Raw genomic sequence first — 22,119 nt, forward strand, 5'->3', positions numbered from 1 at the left:
TCTCTGGATGCACCAATGAGCTGATGGCGCATGAGCAGAACGGATGTGCTTCCGAGACGTATTGGGTGGAGACAAGGAACTACTACTGTATTTTTGGCTAACACTCCTTTTAGCGTCGTTAGCTCTCATGTTTAAGGGGAGCGCAGCATGGAGGTCAGAACAAAAAAGTTGAAATAGTTTGGAGATTTTAATTAGTAGTTCTTTTTATTCAGTTTTGACTTCTGAGTGACTTTTCTGTTTTAGTTTTCATTTGATTTTAGTATTTGTTTGCTAGTTTATGCTGGTGAAGATTCTCATTCATCAAGGTCATAGTCTTTCCAAAAAAAGTAAAAAAAGAAATCCACTGGACCTTGTTTCCGAGTTTATAGACGTTTCGCTTACCATCCGAGAAGCTTTTTCTATTGAAAAGCAATTGAAAGGATTGAAAAAGCTTCCTGGATGGGAAGCAAAGTGTCTTCAAACTTGGAAAAAAAGTCCATTGGATTTATTTTTTTTAACTTTGTTTGGTTCGCTTATTTTCTGAAAATGCTTAGTTTCAGTTAAGTTTTTATTAGTTTCAGTTATATTTCTAGTCTTTTATGCAAAACCACTGACAAGACAAAAAAATTAAAATAAATGAATAAATAAGAGATAAAATCCCAAATATGGACAGACCACTGCAGCACGACTGTAATGCCTGCCATCTGAGGGTGTAATGCCGTAAAGCGCTAAAAAACTAGACCTCATTTTATGTTAAAAACACAAAATAAAGCTTCTTAAAACTCAGCTAGTTTTTATTGGTTTTGTAAACTCTTATTACAGTTTTATTTTTATTTTTTTATATATTTCCGTTAGTTTTAGTTAACCTCAGTAACCTTGATTCGGACTACAGTAAAGTGTCATATTTGTTTACAGGACTCATTCAGCAAAGAGTCCTATTAAGTTTAAATTCTTCGAAAAATGCAAATGTGTAATAAATACTGGTATGTGCAGTTGAATTTAAACAGCAGGCATATGAACTACACTCCCTGTATATTTGGAATATTTTATGCATGTAGATTTTATAACAGGATGCCTCCAATATGCTCCAAGCATCAGTTCAAGCTTCTCTGCATTGTCCTGCTTTTATGCCCATAGATTCGCTCTTACTCACATGTGAACCTGTTTCTGTGCCCTCATGTCTTTTCTTTGTCACTTTAAGGGGTAGAACTTACGAAGGAGTATTAGGACCAGGCTGGAGATTTTTTTTCTTCTATTTCTTCTATAAAGTTCAAACATTACGAGAATAAAGTCGTAAAATTATTATAATAAAGTTGTAAAATTACGAGAATAAAGACATAAAATTAGGAGAATAAAGTCGTAAAATTATTATAATAAAGTTGTAAAATTACGAGAATAAAGACATAAAATTAGGAGAATAAAGTCGTAAAATTATTATAATAAAGTTGTAAAATTACGAGAATAAAGTCATAAAATTAGGAGAATAAAGTCGTAAAATTACCAGAATAAAGTAATAAAATTGCGACAATAAAGTAATAAAATTACGTGAATAAAGTCATAAAATTAGGAGAATAAAGTCGTAAAATTACCAGAATAAAGTAATAAAATTGCGACAATAAAGTAATAAAATTACGTGAATAAAGTCATAAAATTAGGAGAATAAAGTCGTACCATTATGAAAACAGTCATAAAATTACGAGAATAAAGTAAAAAAAAATTACGAGAATAAAGTCGTAAAATTAGGAGAATAAAGTCATAAAATTAGGAGAATAAAGTAATAAAATTAGGAGAATAAAGTAATAAAATTAGGAGAATAAAGTCATACCATTATGAGAACAAAGTCATAAAATTAGTAGAATAAAGTAAAAAAAAATTTGTAGAATAAAGTAATAAAATTAATAGAATAAAGTAATAAAATTAGGAGAATAAAGTTATAAAATTGCGAGAATAAAGTAATAAAATGACATGAATAAAGTTGTAATATTGAGAGAACAAAGTCCTAAAATTGACAACTCTTACAAGAAGCACTTTCTTACTTAAAATGAGGAATGTCATCATGTGAAGTTAAACTTTGGCTCTGGTTTAACTAATAAGGAAATCTTTTAGCACCAACATCAAATTTGGCATCATGTCAAAGTTGATGTTTGGTGGCGCTGGTCGGCCATCATATGCTGGTCGGGGCTCGAAGCTTTCTTTCTGAAACGGATTGTTGAATGATGACTTTATTCTCGTAATGTTACAACATTATTGTCAAAAAAGAAAAATCTGTAGCCTGGCCCTAATACTCCGTCTTAAGAACCAGACTAAAAAAGTGAACTGCCTGTAATCGGTTACGTTTAAGAAATCCTGCTCTTGAGACAGTAGTGTTTTCTTTCCAGTAACTTTAGCAAAGCATCTTTAGGCTAGTAGTTGCTTCTTATGAAACGCCAAAAAATTGGTTAACTGAAGTTATCATTAAATAAATCAATTTAATGTGTAGCCACATGCTCTGAAATTGATGTTAAGTTCATAAGAGTGAAGCTCATGTTAGCTTCACATTTTACTGTGATGCAACCTGTCCACTGACTATTTATAGTCAGTTTGCTGCTACTGTTTAGATTTTTTTCCTGTGGTGTCCAGAATTGTGTTTATAAATGATCAGCTGATGACAGAGAAGGCTGTTAGATATGAAGAATGACTTCTGCTCTTTAATATTAGCCAGAAGAAGATGCGTTGCAAACGTTATTAGCTGCTACCAGTATTGTTTGAAGAGGTGGGATTTTCTGAAAAGCGGCCAATCACAGGCAGTTTACGTTCTCAGGTTTCTTCCACCGTCAGTGTGATCAAAGTTGACATGAGGAACATAAATAGTAGGAAAGAACCTACAGATGAATGAAAAGTAAGCCGTGGATGCAGAGGAGAAGTATGGACTAATGGCTGTGACACATTACAGGCCTGCAGGTTGTGAATCTGCGCACATAAAACATGCATGTAGTTTACTTTAGTTTGTTTAAATAAAACTACTCATGGTATTTATGACACCTTTTGACACGCTTTTAACAGAGTTCTGACTTCATGTCTGACCCTCTCAGGTTATGTAGGTTAGTTATCGACACGCACAAAGTGCTGGATGTTAATCTGAAAAATCATCAAAGTTAATACTTTGGTCAAATGTTCCAGTGTTGCTTTAATGTTGAATTCGTTTGCACAGAAGAATGTTTAAGTGCTTTTATTGCTAACTAATAAATCACTCCATGAATGTACCCATTTCTGCTGTGTACGTGATAAGCAGCCTCAATATTCAGTCTTGAAAAGTTTTGATATTTCTTTAACCTTTTTTCCAGGTCTGGATACAAATGGAAAAACAGTAAACTGAATGTAAAACTAATTTGATTTGCCAAATTGTTTTATTGTTTTTGTTTTTCTTGTCCTCTGTTTTGTAAGGCCGAGAAATGTAATGATTCATAAAGACTTAAATTTTCACTTTTTACCCATCAGTGTTAATCGATTTACTAACTGAAAGCATTTTCAAAATAAAAATAGGGAGCTATTCAACATGATTTTGACATTTATAGATTCTCGGGTTGATTTGGATCTGAGGTCTTTAAACTGGATCTGTTTGAAATGCCAAACAACACAAAGACGCAAAATTCACACACTCACCTTAACAGAATCTGCAGTTATTTAGAGAAACCTCCCTGTTTTCTGGGAAATATGCAAATAAGTAGCACTCCATGGAAACTGTTATTCCAGTTATTTAAGGTGATGATTTGTTGCCAAATGTCCAGAAATGTAATAAAATCTATAAATGTAATAAAAACTCTTCTGTAAATATCAAAATAATAAAACTCCTCTGTATCTACAACCGAATCTGGAGACTATTTGTTTTTTCATGAACTGCTGGGGGACGTTTTTGGACATGTCCACTGGAGCTGACCTGAGAGGACATTCAGTGTCCAGCGTCTGATATAAATAGACGCAGAGAGGCTCTGAGGTGACAGCCACAGTAACCATGATGATCTACCGTGTTGAAGGCTCATATCTAATAGCTGCCGTGTCTGCCGATGAATTTGCCACTGACCCTACAGGAATGGTTAACAGGTTCCTCCATCATCCACCATAATAAAGGTTTTAAACTAAACCTCGACAGCTAAAGTATCGATTTAAACCACAGGATGCTGATCTGCTGGTATTTTCAGTGTTTAAATCTTGAAGGTAACAAGTGATGACCTGTAATCTGGCTTCTGTTGATCCAAAAGCTTAGAGGCAGCTTGTTGACTCTGACTCATTGTCAGTGAAATGAAAATGAACTCAGAATGACTTCCCAGATGTATGAGCAAATAATCTGCCTTTGCTGCATTTGATACTCAAACCTAACAGGTGAGCAGAATGAGGTCTGGGACTATTAAGATGCTTTCATGCATGTGAAAAATGTTTCTTTTGTCATAGAAAACATCTTATTTCTAGTGAATATCATCTTTAATAGTTGGATATTGATTTAACTTTGTAATAATTTCATCTAGAGTTAAGCCTAAAATTATTTTGACCCCCCGAAACTTTGATTTCAGGCCTATTTAATATAAATTGATGTAAACAAAAGTAAAGTGTCCTTAATTTCAGCAGCTAAATGAGCAGCTCAATTAAAATGTTCACCCTTAAAATAATTTGATATTATGCACTTGAAATAAAAATAACATAGTTGTTTTTTCCTCTTACTTAAACATAATCATCCAATTACGTTAGGAAATAGTCTTATTTGTCTGCTTAAATCAAGGGAAAATACAATAAATTGCTACTTATGTTGCATTGTTCGCAGTGCAGGTTGAATATATAATTTATAATACATTTTGTACAAAATGACAGTCTATGGACGAAAGGCAGCACGAACCTAAGAGGCACCAATTAACCTAAAAAACAGGTTTATGGACTGTAGCAGGAAGTCAGAGTCCCCAGAGAGAGACCCATGAATCCACAGGGAGAGCAATTAATAATAATAATACATTTTATTTCAAAGGCTGCTTTCTGGACATTCAAGGTCACCGTACAAAAGATAAAAACAAAATGGCAGAAACAAAGTGAAAACACAAATTAAAACCACTCAAATATACAAAGGCTGGGACAGGGAAATGAATATTAAAGAGAATAGGCAATTTTAGACAGATGAGGTTTGAGTTTTGAGTTGAAATGGAGAAGTGAGTCCTTGTTTTTACGTAAGGCTGGTAGAGAGTACAAGAGGCTGGGGGCACATTGAATGAATGCTCTGCTCCCCATGGTGGTGAGACGGGCACGAGGGCCAGACGGGTATAAAGCCGATGAGAATGTGAACTAAATCTAAACTCCATGCAGAGACCCGAGGCCAGAACCCAGAACCTTCTCAATGCAAGGCAGCAGTGCTACATATTGCGCCACTGTGCAGCTATCATAAGTGTATTAAATCAAATTATTGTAATCATCAATAGAAGTTTTTTTAACAGCTAGAAACAATAAGCTGTTTCTTTCTAATTTCACTTCATGCTCCTGCTTACAGTTTTTATGTTTCTCATGAAAAATATTCATCAGAAAGATGATTCAACCGTCATTCATTTTCTCATCTCTATCTCCTAATCCTGATACACCGCGTAGTTTCATATTGAAACATTAGTGAGCATAATTCTTTTCCTTTGGGTTCATATATATCAATGATTTGCTTCTGAATAAATTGTAAATCATGGTATGAAACCTTAAATCTTACATCAAACATATCATTTCTAAGTTGGAAACATGTTAAAATATTGTGCATTCACACATCTACACTGGAAAAAATCGAAAGTAATTTTTTTCTTAAAATAGATGTAAGATAGACACACTGGAAAAAATCTAAATCTAGATAAGTTGTTTTTTTCTTAAAATAAGTGCACATGTTCTTGGATTTAGGAGGAAAAAGAGATATTTTGCCAATGGAACAAAACAATTTACATTTAAAATAGGAAAACAGAATTGCATTGTCTTATTTCAAGTGCATATTATCTAATTATCTTATTTTAAGAGTAAAAATACTCATTCCATTGGCAAACTATCTCATTTACCTACTCAAACTAAGGGTAAATACACTTAATTTAAGACATTTTTCGTTTTTCCAGAAAGACGATCGCAAAACTTCTTCAACTCTAGAAGCTTGACACTGGTAAATAAACTTAAAGGGTAAATAAACTTAATTTAAGAAATCTTTACTTATTTCTAGATCGTTTTTTCCGGTGCATTTTGCCAGAAGAACAAGACAATTTACACTTAAAATAAGAGAAAAACAATTGCTTTGTCTTATTTTCAGTGGATATTATCTTATAATCTTATTTTAAAGTAAAAATGATTAAAAAATAAGTAAAAATACCCATTCCATTGGCAAACTATCTCATTTAACTACTCAAACTAAGGGTAAATACACTTAATTTAAGATATTTTTCGTTTTTCCAGAAAGACAATCGCAAAACTTCTTCAACTCTAGATGCTTGACACTGAAAGAGAAAAACACAACAAAATTAATAAAATATTCCCTGTTCACAACTTTATGACAGAAATGAGCCAAAGGATAGCCCAGAAATTAATCTCATGCAGGGTTATGATCCATCAAACAACTTTTCCTGGAAGCAGAATCTTTAAGTACATATAAATCAACCTCCAGCTTTATAATCCAAATGGGTTTTTCACACGCCGTGCTGATCCCTCAGGTGAGGAAAAAAATCTAAACCCAACATGAGGATTAACGTTTCTGTGACTCGGTTTTATTTTGTCTATGAAAGCTCTAATATTTTAGTATTGTGATGCTTTTACACATGGCGCACAGATTTGATCAGCTCCCAAATATCCCAGGCTGCTGTGAGATGTGACATCAATGGGAAGGAATGGCTGCTCACTTTGCAGATATATGAAGATGAATTAAAACTATTTTCTTTCCTTACAACCACAAGAGGTTGTGGACAGTCTAAAAAAAAAAACAAATTGATTAGGATTTTTAGTCAGGGACATGTGTTTCTTTACCCTCTGGTGCTACACTGCAAAACATGCAATCTAAAAAAGTCATTTTCTATTAAAATAAGTGCATTTTGTCTTGAATTAAGGACATAACTGAGACGTATTGTGAATGGAACAAGACAATTAGCATTTAAAATAAGAAAAAACAATTGCAATGTCTTATTTCAAGTGCATATTATCTAATTATCTTATTTTAAAAATAAAAAGACTAATTCCATTGGCAAATCATATTAATTAACTTCTAAAATGAATGGTAAATACACCTAATCTAAGAAAATTTGATTATTTCTAGATAATTTTTGCAGTGTACAGTCCAGCATGTTTTACACACATGAATCAAATCATCGGTGCTCCTTGTTTAATGAAAGAAAAACCTGCAATGGTCATAGAAATAAATTGAATCTGACAAAAGTAATAATAAATACAAATTCTATGAAAATGAACAAATTAAAGGCAAACATTGCTTTTCAATGATACTGAAACTAAACTTTAGGGAAGACAATGCTTCTTGTTAGAGTTCTCATAAAATACAACTTGTTTCTCATAATTTTAGGACTTTATTCTCTTAAAGAGAAGACAGAAATGATGACACCCTTCACTTCAAGGTTTGTTGTAAAGCCTTTAGAATCAATCCCTGCTATCAAACCATTCCTGTCAGTTTGACTCTTTCCCTCTCAAGCAGGTATTTTGGTCCATTCCTCATGAGCCAACTGATCCAGTCTCGGCTTTGAAGTGTCTTTTCCAGACATTATGCTTCATGTTTCATCTCCGTCCAAAGATGCTCATTAGGATCTAGATCATGGCTCACAAAAGGCCACTTTAGAATAATCCAGTGTTTCCCTCTCAGCCATTCTTTGCTGTTTTTATCTGTGATTTTGGGGTTTTTTGACACTGGGCAGCACATTTTCTCTAGAATCCCTTGATAGTCTTCAGATTTTATTTCACCCTGCAGAGATTCAGACACCATGGGAGTAGGTGGGCATAGGGACCATAGGGACATGTCCCTAACAAAAGTTTGGATGGACCTACTTGTCTCTAACAATAATTTGATGTACAACATGTTTATAATTTACAATACAGCGTTGTTACATAAGAAGCTATTTAAACAGTCAGACAGTAGCAATATAGGATGATGAAAAAAGGTTGTATTACATTTAATCCTTTACTATTAAAAACGCACTTGTATAATAGAAACATTATATGATTGTAGGAAACCAAGATATCATGATGCAGGGCAGCCTCATGGTAAAGCAGCTGGCCTTCAGTGCTGAATTATGGAAGAAATGGGTTAGGAATGTTACCATAAAATTAGGATTGCAACTAATGATTATTTCGCAAATTGATTAATCTGTCGATTATTTTTTCGATGAATCGATTAATAATCAGATCAGCCAAAGGTTCCTCAAAGAAGATTTTTTACAAAATGAAACCATGAAACCAGAAAACAGAAACTTTTCCTCTTGAGGAGTTCTGGATGGAGAATATTAAAAGATAACATTTTTTTTTATCTCAAATGCAAAATGTTTGCATATTTTTTACAATCTTGTAATAATTCCTGCTCCAAGTGGGTCGCGCTGTTGGCTAAAGCACATTTTAGTGGCCCAATACTCCAGGTAATGATTAATCAATTACTAAATTAGTTAATTAGCCCTAGATAAAATACATGAAATGGGCTACAGAAAGTAACTACAGCCCAGATGTACAACTTGTTTTAAATGATCAGTGTCAGTTCCTCTTATAGTTCCAGTGCAAATATAAATACAATACTTTTATTTACCTTCCCTTGAATGTATTATTTTGCATGATACAAAATAGATAAAAAATTAGATAAAAAATAAGAATGGGGTTTACCTCTGCTTACCTCTTCACAATTCTATATCTTCAAAAGAAAACACAAGATAAATCCACATATAACAGACATATTTAGACTATATTTGGTGAAATAGACACTGTCTTAGTCACTGGTGAGTTTAAATGCAAACCTTTTCAAAGTGGAAAAAAGTCCTAATTCCACATTCATCAGAGCCAGTGATGCTTTAAACATTGATAAACAGAATCTAGTTAGTGTAGTGCTTATACGATTTGTATTAATGTAGCAAGAAATGGTGCTGTTCTCTTTAAACAAAATGAGCCCTGAAGCTTACATTAAGCATAGAAAAAGAGCATGCATATTTTTGCAAAGGACCAATGACATCAGACCAATGAAACTGAATAGAAATACTGTCCCCACCAAAATTGAAATCAAACCTACGCCCTTCACTGGAAAAACAATCTAGAAAGAAGTAAAAAATGTCTTAAATCAAGTATATTTACCCTTAATTTGAGTAGGTAAATAAGATAGTTTGCCAATGGAATGAGTATTTCTACTCTTAAAATAAGATAATTAGATAAGATGCACTTAAAAAAAACAATGCAAATGCGTTTTCTAATTTTAAATGTAAATTGTCTCATTCCATTGGCAAAATGTCACTTTTACCTTGTCAATCCAAGAACAAATGTACATATTTTAAGGAAAAAAATTACTTATCTAGATTTAGATTTTTCCCAATGTTGTCAGACACCCTGTGTCAGATGAATCAAAGCAGCCCCAGAGCATAACAGAGCCTCCGCCATGTTTCACAGTAGGGACATTTTTTATATGCTTCATCTTCCTACTGTAAACATATAGTTAATCTCCCTTGGGGGAAAAAAAAATAATTTTTTGTCTCATCTGTCCATATTAGATTTTCACAGAAGCCTTCTCTAAATGAAATTTGGCAAATTCCAGTCTTGCAGTTTTATGATTTCCCTCTTGGTCGTCTCCCATGAAATGATATGGTACAAATGATATGACACCGATTTCCCTTGAGTTTGAAGTTCACCTTTAATCTGTAAATTTTTCTGGGCTTATTTGTACGGAAGAGGATTAGGGCCACTGGGAAAAAAAAAGGTTTACTGATTTTTAAATTTGATCTCAGTTTAATATGGGAAAAAAATAAGAATTCTGACTTCTTTCCCAGAATGTTTAGAGTTTGACTGGACCAATCTAAAATGAGTATGTCTGCTGTTTAACCCATTCTTTTTTGGCCCCTGCTACGCTGCAGATGTCTGCAAATGCAAGTCTGTCTCAGATTTAGCCAGAAGGTCTTTTTGATGTTCTTTTGAGAATAATTATATGCAAGATTATTAAACTTCTTATGAGAGGAGTCTACTAAAAAATAAGTGTGATAATCTGACAGAAAAGATCAAAGTCTTTTCGGCTAAATCTAAGATTATAACATTTGGAAAACTTTGTTTTCCTGCTAAAGGTGAGCCTCCTAGCTTCTAGTTGACCAGTTCCTGTTGGAAAGAAAAGTTCCTTCAGTATGATGCACTTGAAGCCATGAATAAGTAAGGGTGATATCTCCAGGGTTATCTCCACAGTCTTTTATAGAAGCTTAAACATTACTTATGGCTCTCATGTCTTTCTTTCAACAACAGCATTTCAATTCAACTTCATTAAAAAAAAATCATCAAAGGGAAATGAAATTATATCCTAATTAGTGTTGCGTCGATGCCATTTTTTGTGCATACCACCCATGTTAGTGCTGGATCGAGGCCCCGCCTGATACTGGTATCGGTATCAGTGCAACATTAATCGTAATAAGAATATTAATAATATTCTCTTGCTACCATTCCCTAAAGGAGCTGCAGCACTGATAGTTACCCTGCTGATGCTGACACCAAATACTGCAGTTCCTCAGTGGTCGCTGCTGACCTTGTGGGGGCCTCTCTGGTTAACGCTCTCCTAGACTGCACTGAAAAAGCTGATACTAAAAATAAGCCGAAACGTCCTAAAACCAATTTATTTCTCCTTAATTTGAGCAGGCAGGTAAGACCACCTGGCAATGGAATTAATATTATTTCCTTTAAAATTTGATCATTATATATTATGCCCTTGAAAGTAGATAATGGATTTTTTTTTCTTCGTATTTCAACATATTGAGATTTAAAAGGGTTTTTTGTAGACCAAAACTAAACTACTACCAATGATCATTATGATAATAACATAAATCATCTTGTTCCAATGGGAATGACTCACTTGCCTCCTAAATTTCAAGGTAAAATACATTCATTTTAAATAACGACTTATTTATGTTTTATTTGTCACCGTGCTCTGTTTGTACAGGTTAAAGGTCGCCCCTTAATGGGTTTTAGTTGTACTGTTGATTGAATAGACATCTGCAAAATGTTCAAAGCTTGTATATTATTTTTAAATCTAAAATCCGGCTTTAAATTACTCCACATATACATTTCTGACCTGCTGAGAATAAATCATACACAAACAGACTTTATCTATTATATACATTTAAAGCAACTGGAAATACTGAATTTTATTAGATGTATTAGAATATAGAGGTAGAAAATGTGTTAATGTCGCATATTTAAGTCCTTTGTTCAATATTTGGTTTTCATTTTAAACTAAGATATTGTTTTGTTTTGATCACATAGAATCCTGGAGAAATTAAACACCTGTAGCCATAAAATCTAATAAAAAATATTAGATAAAAAAAGCACTATTTATTATAGGTTTTGAAACCTTTTGACTTTCAACACACATTACCTCTTTTATCATAAAAATTATTGCACTTCACCCTCTAGCATGTTGATAAGAAATGGCCTGACCACATTCATGTTTCCCCTTATTACTGTGCCATGTCAGCCGGAAACTCCCCACAATAATCACCCTTTCCTTTCATTTACTCCATTTCCCCCCTTCCTAAGCAGCTAATTCCTTCTTTTTTCCCCGAATACTCCAGTTTTAATATGTTTCAAACAGACCAGACTAATAAGTCCTGATTTACGTCAAGTCTTGACCTGGCTCCTCCACGGCCTTATCAGGTCACCCTCTAGCTTCTGCTCAGCATTCAATTAGGTCCCTCGTCCCATCAGAGCACATCACATCAGAGCTGCACCTACTGCCTGACTGCCTCCCGCCTCACTGGATCCAGGCCTGTCCTCCTGCTCTCAGTGGCACATAACAGCCAGCAGATTACTGAAGTTTCTAATAAAACCAGCCTGATCATGCTGGGTATTCTGAGGAAACGTTTGACATTGCGAACTGTTTTCCCAGCCCAGATCTGCTCCTCACAGGCTGCTGACAGATATCTAAGCAGAGGTTCGACATTCCACATCTGTTAGCTTGTCTGCTGGGCGGTTCTGCTCCATGTAGAAGCATTACTGGCAATGAAGAGGTATAAAACCAGATTCGGGGCGAACAGGCGAGGAGAACAATAGGAGCGGAGAAGTGGAAGTGCTGCACATAAACTCCTGATATAGGGTAATTTAATCAGATTGCCACAATGAGTCGCAGCCCAGAGAGAATTTCATCCTACCGCCGTCACTTTGAGGACAGCAGCAGCTCGACCTACCAGGTCAGGGTGTCCAGCCCGTCCCCTACCAGGAGAGAGGTCCGTCATGGCTCCGTCGGCTACTCTGCAAGAGCCAAGACCAGCAGCATGTGTGTGGACTCTGTGGGGCGAAGGACTGTGTCTGCTGCACGCAGGTCACGGCTGGTTGGAGTTGGGTAAGAGCAGAGAAACTCAATGCAGAATAAGAGGCATATTTGATCCCTTTTTCTCTCCTTTCATTAAAAATTCCATATTTTTCCATGTTTGACAGCGGAGGGGCCTTGGTGTGTGTGGGGCCAAGTGGAGAACGTCCCATAGACCTGGATGCTGCAGCAGCTGAGAACCAGGAGTTCCTCAGCACCAGAACGACCGAAAGACAAGAGATGGTCGTCCTCAATGACAGGCTGGCCGTTTACATCGACAAGGTAGAAACATTATCTATGATTGTATTTCAAAGATAACCACTCGGTAGCACATTAAGGAGGTCAATGGAAGGTTTACCATTTTCTTTCAACAGATAAAAACATTAAAAGGCTTTGTTGTGTTTGTGTTCCACCCCTTTAACTCTGACACCCTTAATTAAAATCCAGCCAAGGGGTGTCATTTAATCTCAGAGGATGATTGGTAGGATTAGAAAACAGATAACATCAGGAAGGCCAAATTTTAATAGATGGTCCCCGTCCTAGATCAGGGCTCCTTAAACAGGGGTCATGACACACCAAGTAGATGGTCGTAAGGTGGTTACACCATCATTGTAATCTAATGCGTGAGGTATATACTGAGGGCTGCAAAATATCAACATATGTATAAAATATCCACACTAAATGTTGCAGTGTTAAAGTAACACCTTAAGTGTACATTTGGTCCTACTCTGACTTAGTGTTACTTTAACACTGCAACATTTACTGTATACATTCATATGAATTTACCATGAAGTGAATGTAACCTTTATTCATTCATCTAATATATGTTTAGAACATCAAATATAACATTATGGAGTGAACTTTAGTCTATTATTGTTGCAACCAAACAAACAGGATTTGTAAATGAAAAGAAAAATTCAAAAATTAGACTTTTGAGAGAATTTTGCTATTTCCTCTAATTTTTTTTTCAATACTTATTTTTTTAAATTAAACATTTTTTTAAATTGTGCATTTCAGTTTTTTATTTACAGATTTTATATTTCAAACTTAATTTTTTTAGATTGAGTTTTATAGATAATATTTTTCAATTAGTGTAACATAGATCACATTCTCTTCTTCACTTGAAGCCCAATGCAAACGCTGACAGACATTGATCAATAAAAATGTTCATCATTGCAGACAAATAAAAATGCATATTTGCTCCTCACTTAATAAGAAAGCTGGAAAGGAAGAGAATGTGGTTTGTAAAACAATTTGAATCTAACTTGTAAAAACTTAAGCTGGAAAAGAGAAACTTGAAAATTAAATTAAAGAAAAAAAAAATGGAAAATGGAAAAATTGAAAAAAAAAATGAAAAAAACTCAGAGGAAACTTACTTCTTTGCTTGCAGCAACAATGGGAAAAAAAATCACATGTACAATCAAACAAATACATATCCAGTTAAATAGATGTATATTTAGAATGAACAACAAAATAACTAAATATCATTAAAGACTTTTAAAAATGAATATAATTCCATCTTTTATATTTACAAATAAATATAGTGTATATTTGTTATTATTAGGGCCAGGGGCTGAAATGTTTGGGGACCTCTGTGCTAAACGGTGCAAAGTACAGGTCTAGGTTATAATACAATATCTCCAACTTTTGAAATTCCGAAGAACATCTTTTAATCTATTAGGCAAAAATGGACGCAAAATGTATGAAAGGAGATGCTTTGCTCAGAATTAGAACATTTTAGCCTCCATGCGATGAGCATTTACCCAGACAAAGCAAAGCTAATTCATACCAGGAATGGCCTAGACAAACTTTTGATTTAAATGAGATAAAAAGTCAGCAACAAGGTTTGCAAGTCTGCAAAGAAGATAAATAGTCAGTTTAAGGAGATAAAAAAGCTGTTGTGGGAGACTAACTGAAACAATAAGTGGATTTCTGTTTGGAAAACTTTACTCAAGGTGGTTTCAGTGTGAAAAAAAGTAATAAAAGTCTTGAAAGATGTTTATTTGGCATTGGAGTATTATTTTCGCATCAGTCTAAAATGACTTTTCTGAAGAGAGAAGTAATTGAATGATGATCTCAGTAGAGCTGAGCTTTTGTGTTCTCACAGGTCCGATCGCTGGAGCAGAAGAACAAGCTACTGGAAGCAGAGATAGAGGCCTACCAGAACCGGTTTGAGAAGCCTTCGGGTCTGCGCCTGCTCTACGAGCAGCAGCTGAAGGAGCTGAAGAAGATTGCTGATCAGATGAGAGTCCAGCGGGTGAGGCAGAATATTTTATAGCGCATCTCCTGATTCTTTTTGTTGTTTTTTTTCCTCTATATTTCAGATGTTCATCAGGGCATGAAGCTTTACACCCCACTGATTTAGTAGCTCTGTTTGAGCAACGCTACAAGACGTCAACTTGGTGTTTTCAGGGTTCCTTACCTGGTGAAAGGCGCCTGTTTCTGGCAGGCAAATGGAGAGGTGCCTCAGTGAGTTTAGGTGTCATGGAGTGCAGCTGTCATCACTTATGCTTCATGCACAGATGATGACTTGATCATGCATATGCAGGCACACAGTCACAAACACACACAGAGAGAGAGGAAGAGAATGAATACATGGAGCAAAAATGCAACAGGGGTTGATCTACATTCTGCACACCTCTTTGTGTTCAAATCCAAACCTAACAGACAAGGGAATTACTGTTGGTTATTTTCAGGACATTTCTTTGGCTGCTAAGGAGGCTGCAGCTGGCCAACTAGAGGCAATCAAAATCAAATACGAGGAGGCCTTGGAGCTACGAAAGAAGGCCGAGTTAGACATAGAAGCCTTCCGTCCAGTGGGTACAATTTTTTTATCCAGATTTTCTACTTATGACAACAACTTTGTGATTATAAACATGTGGTAATGTCGCTCTCTCTCCAGGATGTCGACAAAGCCACCTCCTCCCGCATCGCTTTGGAGAAAAAGCTGGAGCAGCTGGAGGTTGAAATTGAATTCCTGAAGCGAATCCATCAGCAGGTTCTTAAGATCTCTGTGGGAGGAATAAGTATTCCGGCAGTTTTTCCCCTCCTAGATGATTCCTGACTTTCACCGTTTATGTGTAGGAAATCGAAGAACTCATGAAACAGATCTACACGGCTCACGTCTCGGCTGAGAGTGCCTTCTCTCTGCCTGATCTAGCTGGCGCTTTGAAACAAATCCAAACCCAGTACGATGATATCGCTGCCAAAAACCTCCAGGTGAGTCACCAGTAAATAGGTAAAAGCCAAATCTGTGGTCTCTTCTTAGACAGATGTCTAAGATGGTTTCTAATTTTTCTTTTTAGGAAATGGATTCATGGTATAAAAACAAGTTTGAAGATTTAACCAAAAAGACATCAAGACACGTAGACAAAGTTCGAAGCGTCAGAGAAGAAATTGCCGGAGCCAAAAAGGATGTAAGTTTCATCATTCAAATACGCTAATAAACAGTCACAAAGTATAAAGTACCAGTCAGTAATTTGTACCATCCATGTTGAAATGCTATTAGATACAAAACAAAGAAAGGGACTTGGACTCCCTGAGGACCAGAAATGAAGCCCTTGAAGTCCAAATTCGAGAGGCACAAGAAAAGTACAAGAAGGAACTGGAAGAGCTGCAGGTAAACATCGGCTCACTCGGGGTGGACACCTGATCACGCCACAGTCATCACGTGACCACTTTTCCACATCTGTTCCCATAGGCTCGGATTGAGGCCCTGCAGCTTGAGCTCAAATCCACCAAGAAGAAAATTGCCCTGCACCTGAGTGAGTACCAGGAACTTTTAAACATTAAGATGGCTCTGGAGATCGAGATCACGACATACAGGTACATCCAAAAACAGTCCCAATAATTCATTACATTACTGTATTTCAGTGAACTGTGTGACAAATACATGTTGTTGTTGTTTTATTTTTGTCTTGCAGAAAGTTAATTGAGGGGGAAGACCTGCGGCTCTCTGGCATGATGAAATCCCTCTCCATTACCAGCTGTAGCATGAGCGCCATTGGTGCTGGGGTGAGCCTTAGTGGAGGAAGCACTGATGGCTTAAGTGGTATCGGTGGCAGAACAATAGGAAGTAGCAGAGGAGAAGTTGGAGGTGCTGCAGGAATGACTGGAGAAATGGTTACAGGAGTCATGAGATCAGGCTCTGGAACTGCTGAAGGTACCGGTGCTGGTAGAGCAGGTGTTCCCAGCATGAATGGAGGTCAAGCACTAAGAGAAGGAGAAGGTGGTGTCAGAGAAGTTGATGGGAGTCTTAGCACTGATGGTGGAAGTGAGGGACAGAGTGCCATTAGTACTAGTACAGGCTCTGGAAGCTTTAGTTCTGGTAAAGATGGTAGAGTTGGCTCCGGTGCTGATTCTTCAGGCACTAGTCCTAAGGGTTTGAGCTCTTCTGCTCCAGGTTTTAGTACCGATGTTGGTGGTGAGGGATTCAGCAATGGAGGACCTGGACGCGCAGATGGTAACACCTCGGTCTTAGCAGCTGGAAGACATGGTGACAAAGCCGAAGGCCAAGGTGCTGGGTCAGATACTGGTGTTGGACGGGTAGGATTTAGCTCTGGGGGAACTGGTGACAGCAGTGGAGCTGAAACAGGTGCAGAAGGGGATATCCTTAGCTCACCAGGTGTTCCAGGTGCAGCTGAAACTGAAATAAGAAAAGGAAACGGTGTAGAAACAGAAGTTAGGGTTGCTGGAAATGACACTGGGTTGAGTTCCAGGGGAATGGGGGGAAACAGTGCAGTTGGTGGTACAAGCGGAAAAGGGGGTGCTGGGGCTGAAATTGGAAAAGGTAAAGATGGAAGCACAGGCCGAGGACGGAGTCCTTCGGATATGCGGAGAGGAATCCAGGGCACTGCTGGAACTGTAGGGAAGGTTGGAGATGATGTAGGTGTCGCTTTGTCAGGCGGGGTTGGGGTTGGTAGGTTCGGTGCAGGGAAGGGGGACATAAGTGGTGTCAAGATTGGATATGGATTGGACGGACATGACAGCAACACCGAGTCCTATGTGGAGCAGGCCGTGGAGCTGACAGAGAGAAGAACAGTACTTATTAGGTAAAGGTACCACCAGGTATCTTGGAACAAAGCCTCTTTATATAGCCTGTCTAAAACTAAGAAGCTGTAACACAACTGAAAAGGTTTCACTGATGGCTTATATAAATAGAACTACAATTGAGCCAGTAATCAGTGTACCCCTCTGGTGTTTGAGTTCATTCCAAGTCTCGTCTTTTCTCCTCCCCTATAGGACGGTTAAAAAGGACGACGATGTGCTGGAGATGGACCACCAAGAGCAGACCTACACCATCAGTGGTGCTGCAGATGACTGCGATGTCGACTGAGGAGCACAAACTCTGTATTGACTTCCTCCCGCCCTTAAACCTCCACTCCCCTCTGAGCTTTGCACTGACCCAAAACCCCTGTTTGGTTGCTGACCTTTGCCCTTTAGCCTGGACAAGAAAACCGCAAATGACCTTTTCACTTGATACGCTCACCATGCCCTCTAGACGCCCACCCCTTGTTTTCTACCTGCTATAAATAAAGTTACAAGCATTCAATTACCTTGTCCGCCGTGTATTTGATGTCTTTATAAAGCATATGATTCATGCCTCAGAGTGTCATTTTATACAGCTGTTTCTGGTTTTGGTTTGGTGGTAAACATAAAACTTTACAAAACTACTTACACCACTTAAAATGTTCCAAGGACAAATTTTACAACTGTAACAATTTTTTTCTAATTGTTTCCAACTATTTTCCTATTAATAAAAAAAATAAAAATAACCCTCTGAATTCAAAATTTTGTCAGAAAGTGCACACACATAATAAATACTCATTCAGGCAGTATTTGAAACTGCTCTCCATATGTACCAGAGTACAGATTTAATATCATGAGGCCGCAGATATGTCACATGCTTCTTCTTTGCTGCCTTGCTTTTTATGTCCCTGCAGATTGTCTCCTACTCCCATGTTTCTGTGCGCTAAAGTCAACTTTTGTTTCTTTAGGGTGGAACCAAACTGGGAAAGTAAACTGTCTATAATTGGCTACTTTTTAATGGAATCCAGCCTCTAGGAGGCCAACTGTTTCCTTCTAGTTACGCTATCGATGTAGCAATAAATAAATATTCAGGATAATAGTTGTCTACAACAGTGGAATTCTGACTTCATATCAAACAGCCATCTTTGTCATTAACTGACAATTTCATAAGCACAATACTGGACACAAAAAAAAATGCAAAACAGTAGCTACCTCTTTGTTCAACTATAACAAGAGCTAATTCAAGCTTTGTTTCTCAATCTAGCATTAGCTACGGTATACAAAATTACAAATTTAAAATTAGTAATTTTATACCATATTGCTACTGCTGTCAAAACACAACAGTGTTAAACTAGGTTATTTAATGATGACTTCACTTAACTGAGTTTGAACTCTTTAAAGTCATAGGGAATCATATTTAAATGTCGAGTCATTCTGGCTTAAACATGTATATTCTTTATCAGACGATATTGTCCCAAAACCTAGAAAATTTCGATTTAAAAAAAAATCCTGTCTTAAAATTAGTTTTTTCCCCGCTATCTTATGCAGGCCAGTTAGTTATACGTCAGCCTGAACACCTAAATTCGGCCAATCATATATCAATGGACATCTGTCAATCAATTTTTTTCGCTCATAGCATCTTGATTCATATGTTGCAGCTACGCAACGGTTGAAATAAGAATCATTTCCTTTCCCACTGAGTTCTGTCCCAATGTTCACCGGGATGGACGTCTGTGTCTTCAGCAGGCGTAGAGCTAACAGAACTGGCAGCGTTGCGAGGCAAGGGCTCAAACATGTACGGCTGTAAGCCTTCTACACCAAACCAAGCTTCTGCCCCCCTGGCGTCCTCTTACACAACATCTTCATTCTCGCTTTTCTCCCCTAAATAAGAAAATGTATGACGGAGGAGATTCATCCACGACCTCCTACACAAAACTTTCCTCCTCTTGCATGTTTCCGCTGTCCATAGCGTTCCTTGACAGTGTCGTTTCTAAGTCACCAATTTAGTGCTACTTGGTCCAAATGTAATTTTCCATTGGGAACCTACTAACACTAAGTTGCTAACTGGTTAGCAAGATGCTTCTGAGACACCGGCTACAATCAAACTTGCTTGTGAATCTCTCGCCACAACAATCCCGCCCTGTTGATAAACAACCAATCACATTCACTTTATTCACTCTTGTAAAGTCGGGCACCACTCAGGAGAATTCGGAAATGCAACGGTTGGAACAGCCGTTTCGCTACGACTTTGAGGGAACAGTAATTAGCCAAAAGATTGCTAACATTACTAGCCGCCACTAGGAAGAAAACTGTAATTATTAAACAATAATTTTGTTATTTTCTAAGGGCCGTAATTTTGGGGGTGTTATTGTTGTTCTCATGATTTTGGCGCTGATGGCTGGCTTGATTGCTCATTTCTTTCACCTGTCCAGCTCTAACCTGTTCCTCATCAGATCCACCTGTTCCGCATTCCTATTTAAGCTTCCTGGTTCCCAGTCAACAACGCCAGATTAATGAGCCTTTGGTAGAGAGAGTTGTCTATCGTACTTAGTGTTCTGATCATATGATCCTGAACCTGTTCTTGCCTTTGGACCTTTGAACCTGCCTGCCCCCTGTCTTGTTAGTTTTGCCTGCCTGTCTCCGGTCTACTGTCAACTCTGCAGCCTTCCACATCTTGAAGTCTCTGGCAGCACTCGCTGCTTCTGTTCAGTTGACTGGCTGGAACCATCCCTGTTCTTTGGTCACTAGCCGCCGTAACCGCAGTTCCACAGCCCGCTTCTGTTGTTTTCAATAAACGGCTTTAAGTATTCTACTGTCTGTCTCGCTTGAATTCTGGTTCCTATGTTCTAAGCTTATTACAATTTTGTGGGTTAAGCTGCCCACCTAATTATCTATTTGATCAGTTGTTTCCACGAAAGGATTCCCCACACCAAAGTAGATGCACCCCTAAATAAGACACAATGTGATCTGAAGGTACTCTCATTGCCTGGCCTGTCAGTTAAAGTAGATAGAAAAACCAATATATTAAGTTTAGAATCTTTAATTAAAATGACTTTTCTCACTGTTTTACCTCTGACCGGTCTGCTGCATTTATTATTTGTCTATTTGGTATGCACAATGCAAAAAAAATCAACAATTGGCAATTTCTCCAGAATTAGCCAAAAGGCTTTAATCTGTTGTCCCTGTCTTGCTAGAAACCAACAAAGGTTATACATTCAAGGTAAAAACGATTAAACTACAAAAATATTGTCCCTTAAAATATATGATGCAACACAATTTCTTCCTATAGCCCTTTTACTATTGGATTTATGCAGAAATAAAATTATATTTAGTTAGCACCTGAGTTTAATGAAGAGTAGACCTAACACTACAGTATGGCACCAAACATGTTTTGTAGACTTTCATTGTAATTTTTAATTTATTTTTAAATGTTCCATAGAGCTAACATATACGTAAAATGTTAATAAATCAGATTATGTTTGTAGTCTGAATTTGAAAAACTGATCATCCTTAGGTGATGTGAGTAGATCTACACTGAATGTCACTATGGAATGATAAAGAGTGAAAAAGGAGAAGGAAGTTGTATGCAAGCAGCTAAGCAGAAATACAGGACTAGAGACACCTGAGGGTTGTGGGGCAGGGGGGAGGTCCTGACACTTTTCACGGTCTTCAGAAGCAGTCAGTCAAATCCTATCCTACAAGAAGTGACGCCTCACAGCCGTTTTCTGTCCTCATTCAATCCACATCCACACCTTCTTCTCCCGCTGCTGATCGGGAGAGATTGGATCTGGGCATCATATGCCAAACATGCTTAGCGTTCGGCTCTGGGGCCGAGAATGGAAAAAATGCAACAAACCCCAACAGCAAGACGATCAATGTCACTGCAGGGAGAGACTTCTGTGGCTGATGTTTATTTGTACATTTAATAAATGTTTTGTTATTCTTTTGGTTCTTTAATATCAGCAGAGACAAAAAACGCTAAATTGGTGCCATTTTGTAAAATAACGGTTTTAATGCAAGACAAAGGATTACATATTTGCTTCAGGAGTTAGTAACCCTAATGCAAACCTCTAAATGACAATAAATGAAAGTAGGAACACTTGAAAAGTAGTTATTTTACTGCTTATATTTATCATGACAGTTATGTACAACATCCCGCTTTTTAACATTGAGTAAACAGAATAGGAGAGAAGAGGTTCACTCAGTGGTTCTTACAGTGTTTAGAGCTTAAATAGAGGGTCGATTTTAAGGCTAAAGGAGACGCACCCACAGGGATGCATAGGAAGTAAACAAACAGCAGCATCAAACACTAAGCTGCTTCTTCACTATTCAAAAATATTTAACAGAGAAGCTGCGTGATTTTTTTAAAACATCCATTAGGTTTTCAATACAGCAGGGGTCTTCAATGTTTTCCAGACCAAGGACCCCAAAACTGATGGCAAGATGGAGCGGGGACCCCCTAATTATATAAATTGTATGAAATTGTGTTCTATCAAACTGGTCCTAAAGTTATTCTATTACATATGGAGTAACGTAACGAAATTAATTTTGCCTTGGGATTATTAAAGTATTTCTGATTCTGATTCCTGGTTAATGGGACAGGTGTTGTGAAT

At 37.1% G+C, this 22,119-nt stretch overlaps 1 protein-coding gene across 2 annotated transcripts; it reads left to right on the plus strand.

Annotated features, from left to right (window-relative positions):
• The first annotated feature begins 12,246 nt into the window (after nt 1-12,246).
• Nucleotides 12,247-17,999, plus strand: LOC107093381 (glial fibrillary acidic protein-like). Of its 2 annotated transcripts, none has more exons than XM_015388404.1 (11): nt 12,247-12,511; nt 12,607-12,760; nt 14,586-14,735; nt 15,175-15,294; nt 15,381-15,476; nt 15,563-15,697; nt 15,784-15,894; nt 15,987-16,097; nt 16,179-16,303; nt 16,402-17,529; nt 17,720-17,999. In XM_015388404.1, the coding sequence occupies exons 1-11, from the start codon at nt 12,288-12,290 to the stop codon at nt 17,811-17,813; spliced, it is 2,448 nt and encodes an 815-aa protein (XP_015243890.1). In that variant the 5' UTR covers nt 12,247-12,287; the 3' UTR covers nt 17,814-17,999. The 2 variants fall into 2 exon arrangements, with proteins under 2 accessions (XP_015243890.1, XP_015243891.1); XM_015388405.1 differs by having other exon boundaries at nt 16,402-16,492.
• Nucleotides 18,000-22,119: the final 4,120 nt, after the last annotated feature.

This window comes from Cyprinodon variegatus, unplaced genomic scaffold (assembly GCF_000732505.1).
Source record: "Cyprinodon variegatus isolate N-32 unplaced genomic scaffold, C_variegatus-1.0 Scaffold422, whole genome shotgun sequence".
In the NCBI taxonomy this organism is placed as follows: domain Eukaryota; kingdom Metazoa; phylum Chordata; class Actinopteri; order Cyprinodontiformes; family Cyprinodontidae; genus Cyprinodon; species Cyprinodon variegatus.

Coding starts and splice junctions, on each gene's coding strand:
- LOC107093381 (XM_015388404.1), top strand. CDS start 12,288: ATGAGTCGCAGCCCAGAGAGAATTTCATCCTACCGCCGTCACTTTGAG. Junction 15,698..15,783: donor TCGCTGCCAAAAACCTCCAG/GTGAGTCACCAG, acceptor TTTTCTTTTTAG/GAAATGGATTCATGGTATAA. Junction 16,304..16,401: donor ATCGAGATCACGACATACAG/GTACATCCAAAA, acceptor TTTGTCTTGCAG/AAAGTTAATTGAGGGGGAAG.